General features: G+C 45.2%; 1 protein-coding gene across 2 annotated transcripts; it reads left to right on the top strand.

Annotated features, from left to right (window-relative positions):
* The first annotated feature begins 32 nt into the window (after nt 1–32).
* Nucleotides 33–2,268, top strand: LOC125148798 (cytochrome b-c1 complex subunit 9). 2 transcript variants are annotated; one of them, XM_047827077.1, is made up of 3 exons: nt 33–486; nt 633–658; nt 2,008–2,268. In XM_047827077.1, exons 1-2 carry the CDS (start codon nt 124–126, stop codon nt 636–638), a joined length of 369 nt encoding a protein of 122 aa, XP_047683033.1. In that variant the 5' UTR covers nt 33–123; the 3' UTR covers nt 639–658; nt 2,008–2,268. The 2 variants fall into 2 exon arrangements, with proteins under 2 accessions (XP_047683033.1, XP_047683032.1); XM_047827076.1 differs by lacking the exon at nt 633–658 and having other exon boundaries at nt 300–486.
* The last annotated feature ends 4,905 nt before the right edge of the window (nt 2,269–7,173 follow it).

Here is a 7,173-nt window from a genome sequence, read left to right as displayed (position 1 = left end):
CAGAAACCTTTGGGAATCATAGCTGAGACGCCGCAGGTGGTGGGAGAGGTAACGGAAGCGCGAAAGCTTCTGGGTGTTGTAGTTCGAGGTATTCAATCGGCAAGAGATTATTGAAGAGAAAAAATGGGTAAAAAAATCTTACCGCACTATCTGGGCTGCCTTAATCTGAATCCTATGAGACTTTTCTCCCCCGCAAGCCATCACTTACCTCTGTTGTTCAAAACGACAAGCACTGAGATTCAGAAAAACTACATATCCCATAAAGTGTTGCACGCCGAGGGCTTGTGGAGACCATGGTCGGCCGCGGCGCAGGCGCGGGCTCCACAGTGGAGAAAGATGGCGGCCCCGACGTTTACTGCGAGGCTATACTCCCTGTTGTTCCGCAGGACCTCCACTTTCGCCCTCACCATCGCCGTGGGCGCTTTGTTCTTCGAGCGCGCCTTCGATCAAGGCGCGGACGCGATCTACGAACACATCAACGAGGGGGTGAGGGACTGGGCCATTCCTGACCTTGGGCCCACCTGAGGGGTGACTGGGAGTGGAGATGGGTTGGGACTCAGTCTTCCTTACTAAGAGGGGGGAAACCCATGGGCGCCTTATGTCGGTCGACTGCCGTATGTTCTCTCCACCAGATGTGAATACCAAAACATTAAATGAGGTCAGTAGATCCTTTGGCGGGGGGTGGGGGGTGGGGAGGGGTTGTAAGTTTTGATATCACATCCCCATTTGTCCATTTGCAGAAGTAGAAACTAAAGCCTAGTGAGAGCAGAGGTCTTACTAGTGCTACCCCAATCAGAAGTCAGTGGTGAGTCAGGGCTAGAACCCGGACCCATTGTCTCCTCTGAGGGTTTCAAGGGCAGATTTGAGCGGGCAAGTGTCCTGAAAAGGACATCGCCTTAGATACTGTGGCTGGCCTTGAAAAGGCCTATCTGAAAGACAGCACTCTTCACTTCCCAAAGGCTTCCCACGCAGGCATTATGGTAGTCATAATGGTTAGGAGATGGGAATATGAAATCAGAGCCCTGGATGGGAATACTGGGCCTTGTCACTTGATAACTGTGGCATTCATTTGGGGGAGTTTCTTAGCCTCTATGAACTTCATTTTTATCTGTAATATAGAGATGTTAATAACAGTAACTACAGTAGAGAATTACTGTGAGGATTATGTGAGATACTTGCAAGGTGTCACAGTACCTGGTAGGTGGTGCATCAAAAAAATAACGTTTGTGACATTCCTCAGGAGAATGTAGGTAGGGAATGACCACACCTTTTAGACTCATTGTGTGCCAACAGTGTGCTAGATGCTGTACACGCTTTATATCATTAAATTGTGGCTTATACTAGGGAAGGTCTCCTACGGATAGCCCTGTTTCACCATTCACTTGTGGTTTTAATTCAGAGCTGTCTGACCTTACGGCCCAGGAAGACTCTGCCCACTAATGCTGTCCGCCTGTGGCCTGGACAACTTTCTGTCCCTATGAAAGTGTTGCCACTGTTCCATCTCCTGAAAGCAGTTCTGCTGGCCATTTTCAATGTTTGGGAACAGCATTTAAGAATGCTATCAAAACATCAATCTGTGCTTTTAGGAATGAGAATCCAACTAGCTCCTGACCCAAGAATAATATGTTTAAGGAACTAAAAAATGATGCAGTGTGAATTATTTGGGCCTATGCATTTAGATCTCTTGAATAATACCTGGGAGTTAAGGAAATAAGGCATCTTCTGGGCTCTGTTCCTTAATTGTGTGCTTTTGAGCAGTTACCTCAATTTCCTGTAAAAGAAGGATCATCCTCTCCCACTTAATTTTACATGGCAATTGATAACATCAACGCATTTTGCAAGTGTTGGGAATGTGCGTCAAGCCTAGCGTCGCTTCCGTTTTGCCCACCCCAACTGTCCAGACGTGGTATATGTTTTTCTCAAGCTTGTTTTAGAGACCAGGACAGTGGGAGTAGCTGCAAAATGAGAGAAAACTAAAAGTTTGTGACTTTTGTCTTTAAAATGCAGAAGCTGTGGAAACACATCAAGCACAAGTATGAGAATAAGTAGTTCCCCGGAGACCCCTACCCAAGCCAAAAGGACCAGGTCCATCCACCAGCTGTTTGCCCAGAACCAGGGCCTCAGCTTGAAGATGATGCTCAGATTACTCTTCACCGACCACCTTTAGCTGTTGGCAAGAAGTGGCTTCACCTGACAGACTCTTTAACTTCTGCTGTGTTTGAAGCATGTTTAATCAGTCATCAGCAAATAAATGTAAATTGTCCTTGAGACATGCATCTGCATCTAGTGCTTTGTTAACTCTACCCGATCTTCACTTATTGATTGAGACCAGAGTCCTCTGCAGACATCTGAAGGGCAAGTTCCATTATTTCGGATTCCCCGTTAACTTCCAAAGAACTCTGGTTTGCAAAACATGAACTATAATTGGAGGTGTTACTTTCCACTTTTGCTTCTAAATCAGTAATTCCACTCTTTTTTTTTTTTAATGTAAGCTCTACATCCAGTGTGGGGCTCAAATTCACAACCCTGAGCTCAAGAGTCGCATGCTTGGGGCACCTGGCTGGCTCAATTGGTGGAGCATGCAGCTCTTGATCTAGGAGTTGAGTTCGAGTCCTGTGTTGGTTGTAGAGATTACTTAAATAAATAAAACTTGAGGGGCGCCTGGGTGGCGCAGTCGGTTAAGCGTCTGACTTCAGCCAGGTCAAGATCTCGCGGTCCGTGAGTTCGAGCCCCGCGTCAGGCTCTGGGCTGATGGCTCAGAGCCTGGAGCCTGTTTCCGATTCTGTGTCTCCCTCTCTCTTTGCCCCTCCCCCGTTCATGCTCTGTCTCTCTCTGTCCCCAAAATAAATAAACGTTGAAAAAAAAAAAAAAACTTGAAAAAAGAGTTGCATGCTCTACCAACTAAGTCAGCCAGGTGCCCCAGTAATTCCATTTTAGTTTGGGGGCACCTAGGTGGCTCAGTCGGTTGAGCATCTGAGATCATGATCTCAGGTCATGATCTTGTGGTTCGTGAGTTTGAGCCCTATGTCAGGCTCTTACGGTGACTGCTCAGAGTGTGGAGCCTGCTTCAGATTCTGTGTCTCCCTCTCTGCCCCTTCCCCACTCACATTCTGTCTCTGTCTCTCAAAAATGAATAAACATTTAAAAAATAATAATGTTTATTTTTTAAATGTTTATTCATTTTTCAGAGAGCACATGAGCGGGGAAGGTGCAGAAAGAGAGGGATACAGGGGATCCAAAGTGGTCTCTGTGCTGACAGCAGCAAGCCCCTTGCAGGGCTTAAACTCATGAACCGTGAGATCATGACCTGAGCCGAAACCAAGAGTTAGGTACTTAACCAACTGAGCCACCCAGGCACCCCCAAAATTAAATTTTTAAATTCTATTTAAGATTTAAAATTCCATTCTAAAATCTCATGGGGGTGAACTGACTGGCTTAACCATAGGGAAGCAGTGGATTCAGCTGTAGGAAAAAACCCTGCCCTGAGGGTTTGGGGCCATTCCCTGCCCCTGGGTCTCTCCATTCTGCCTTTAATTTGCTGAGTGTCTTTGGACAAGTTGGCATACCTCTCTGGGCCACAGCCCATCTTCTGATGCTGAAGTTGGACCAGAACTCTGACCTTCCTGCCAGAGTTCCCCTCTCTAATGAGTTTGGTTTATCATGGTGCTTCCTTGATAGGTTTGAATCCTCACTCTACCAGTTCTAGCTGTGTGAACCAAGGGCAAGGCACCTGACCTCTTTGAGCTTCAGTTTCCTGGTCTGGAATATGGGATTCATGGAGGTACCTTCTGTGTGGGTTCTTTGTGAGTATTAAATGAGTTGTTAAATGCAGGTTAAGGGGCACCTGGGTGGCTCAATCGGTTAAGCGTCCAACTCTTGAATTTGGCTCAGGTCATGATCTCACGGTTCATGAGATTGAGCCCCGTGTTGGGCTCTGTGCTGACAGCCTGCTTAGGATTCTCTCCCTCTCTCTGCCCTCCCCCTCTCTCTTCTCTCGCTCTCTCAAAGAAACATTTAAATGTAGTTAACAGTCACAGATCCTGGCTCGTGGACACAACTGCTGGCAGAGAGACATGGGGGGATGCTTAAGGACCTGGAGAACCAGAAGATTCTGCTGGCAGGCTATGGAGCAGTAGGGATGGGAGGAAGAGGTTCAAGGAACATAGTACAGTCATTCATTCAACAAATATTTGGGTGGCCACTGTGTGTGAGGCACTGTGGTAGGTGCAACCAGGCATGTGGTGGCTAACAGGCTTGAACTACAAGAGATATTGTAAATGCCACTTTTTAAGCATATTTATTTTGAGAGAGAGAAAGGGAAGGGCAAAGGGGGGGGGGGGGGGGAGAGACAGAATCCCAACAGACTCCTCACTGTCATCGAGGAGCTTGACGTGGAGCTCAAACTAACGAAATGCAAGATTGTGACCTGAGCTGAAATCAAGAGTGGGACACTTCCCTGACTGAGCCACCCAGGTGCCCCTTGTAAATGCCATTTTGTATCAAATACATATGGAACTTGTACTGTAAGAAAGTGCATGTGCAGTGGCACCGTTTTCCTGAAGGATATTTAGTACCTATGTATTAAAATCTTTAATGTGCATATCTGTGACCCAAGAAACCCCACTTCTGGCAAATTTTCCTAAAAAAATATGGGTATCCATAAAGGATGGTCATCATGGTGTTTTTTGTAATGGGAAAAGTGAAAACAAAATATCTTAAGTAAGAATTACTGTTGAGGTGAAATATGCAGTTGTTGAAAACCTTGTTTTAACTGAAATACCCAACACATATGGCAAAGTACCAACCTCACATGAAGCAGTCTTCCAAGTTACTAAGAAAAAGGTAAATAACCCAGAAGTTAGTACAAGAAATAAAAGTGGCTACAAACATGAAAAAATGCCCAGTTTCATTAATAAACAAAATGGAATGCTATTTTTTGACTACCAAATCGACAAAGATGAAAAAGATTAGCAACACCAGAGAATTTCCGTATCTGATTACCTATGTACATATGCACGCTTTTAAATGGTTTCTAGAGCACTTGGCTGGCTCTATCAGAAGAGCCTGTGACTTTTGATCTTGGGGTTGTGAGTTTGAGCCCCATGATGGTATAGAGATGACCTGAATAAATAAAATTTTAAAATAAAATAGGGGCGCCTGGGTGGCTCAGTCGGTTAAGTGTCTGACTCTTGATTTCCACTCAGGTCATGATCTCATGGTTTGTGAGTTCGGGCTCTGTGCTGACGGTGTGGAGCCTGCTTGGGATTCTCTCTCTCTGCCTCTCCCCTGCTCACACTCTCTCTCAAACTAAATAAGCATTAAAAAAATAAATTTGGTTTTCTCGTGTTTGAAAAAAGGGTGTTGCCTGGGTGGCTTAGTTGGATGAGCATCTGACTCTTGATTTCAGCTTAAGTCGTGATCCCAGGGTTGTGGGATTGAGTCCTGAGTTGGGCTCCGTGCAGAGTGTAGAGCCTGCTTGAGATTCTCTCTCTGCTCCTCTCCTCTGCTCATGCTCTCTCTCTCAAATAAAATAAAATAAAATAAAATACACATGACAAAATTTACCATCTTAACCATTTTTAGGTGTACAGGATATTAAATATACTCACATATCCATCCCCAGAACTGTCCTCATCTTGTAAAACTGAAACTGTGCCTATTAAATAGCTCCCCATTCTCCCTTTCCCCAGCCTCTGACAACCACCATTATAATTTCTGTCCCTATGATTTTGACTAAGTACCTCATATAAGTAGAATTATATAGTATTTGTTTTTTTGTGACTGGCTTATTTCACTTAACATAATGTTCTCAAAGTTTATCCATGTTGTAGCATTTCGCTGAATGTCCTTTTTCACGCTAAATAATATTTCATCATATATATACATATACCACATTTTGCTTATCCATTCATCCATCAGTAGACACTTGGGTTTCAATGTTTTTACTATTTTGAATAAAGCTGCTATGACCGTGGATGTACAAAAATATCAAGACCTTGCTTTTAATTATTTTTAAAAAAATTTTTATTTATTTTTGAGAGAGACAGATTGCGAGCAGGGAAGGAACAGAGAGAGAGGGAGACACAGAATCCAAAGTAGGCTCCAGGTTCTGAGCTGTCAGCACAGAGCCCGATGTGGGGCTGGAACTCATGAACCATGAGATCATGACCTGAGTGGAAGTCAGACGCTTAACCAACTGAGCCACCCACGTGCCCCAGTTCTTTTAGGTATATTCCAGAAATAGAATTACTGGGTAACAGTAATTCTGTTGTTATGATTAATTAATTAATGCACTTTTTTTTTTAAGTCTGTTTTTGAGAGAGCGCACACGCACATGAGCAGGAGAGGGACAGAGAGAGAGAAAATCTCAAGCAGGCTCTGCAGTCAGTGCAGAGCCTGATGCAGGGCTCGATCCCATGAACCGTGAGATCATGACCTGAGCCGAAATCAAGAGTCGGGCGCTTAACCGACTGAGCCACCCAGGCTTCCCTAAATAATGTACTTTTAAGTAATCCCTACACCCAACATGGGGCTCGAGCACACAACCCCGAGATTAAAAGTTGCATGCTTTTCTGACTGAGCCAGCCAGGCACCCCAAGCGTGTATTATTTTTATAATGGGCGGGGGTCTTAAAAGGGGGCTGCCCAGAGAAGGTGTGAACACAGACAAATGCAAAATGTGTGCCCCCCGCCCTGGCTCCAGGCCTAGAACTCACTACTTGGAGGCCCCAGGATTCCCCTTCCTGAGGTCCCAATGAGAATTTGCCCTTGAGTGGCACTGCCAACTGAGAGCTGGGCCTCCCCAGAGCTCCCTGGGTGGATGTGCCTCGCAGGTGGGGGAAATGAGGATTAGCACCCTCCTCAGACTGGCACCAAGAAGCTGTTTATTACTGGAAAAAGTTTCCTTCCCCAGCTCAGCCTGAGATATTTCCTGGAGTCAAGAGCTGAAAAGGGGCTTTTTGGTTAGAAAGCCCCAAGAACTTCCCACCTGCTCCCCTTGCACAGGTGTTAGGAAAAGCTAAATGCCTGGATACCTCATAAGAGTAGGTTACTGAAGGCCTCTGAAATCCTCTTCTGAGAAGTTGGCATCCAGTGTAGCTCTGAGCAAGAAGGACCACTCTCTTGGCTAAGCGTATTGGAGCTGATGTCCAATTTCAAAAATCTCTAGAAAACT

This window comes from Prionailurus viverrinus, chromosome D3 (genome assembly GCF_022837055.1).
Source record: "Prionailurus viverrinus isolate Anna chromosome D3, UM_Priviv_1.0, whole genome shotgun sequence".
In the NCBI taxonomy this organism is placed as follows: Eukaryota; Metazoa; Chordata; class Mammalia; order Carnivora; family Felidae; genus Prionailurus; species Prionailurus viverrinus.
Note: the sequence above shows the minus strand (reverse complement) of the source record. Positions and strands in the feature narration are given on the sequence as shown.

Bases quoted from the DNA above. Each gene is read 5' to 3' on its own strand.
- LOC125148798 (XM_047827077.1), top strand. From the start codon at position 124: ATGGGTAAAAAAATCTTACCGCACTATCTGGGCTGCCTTAATCTGAAT.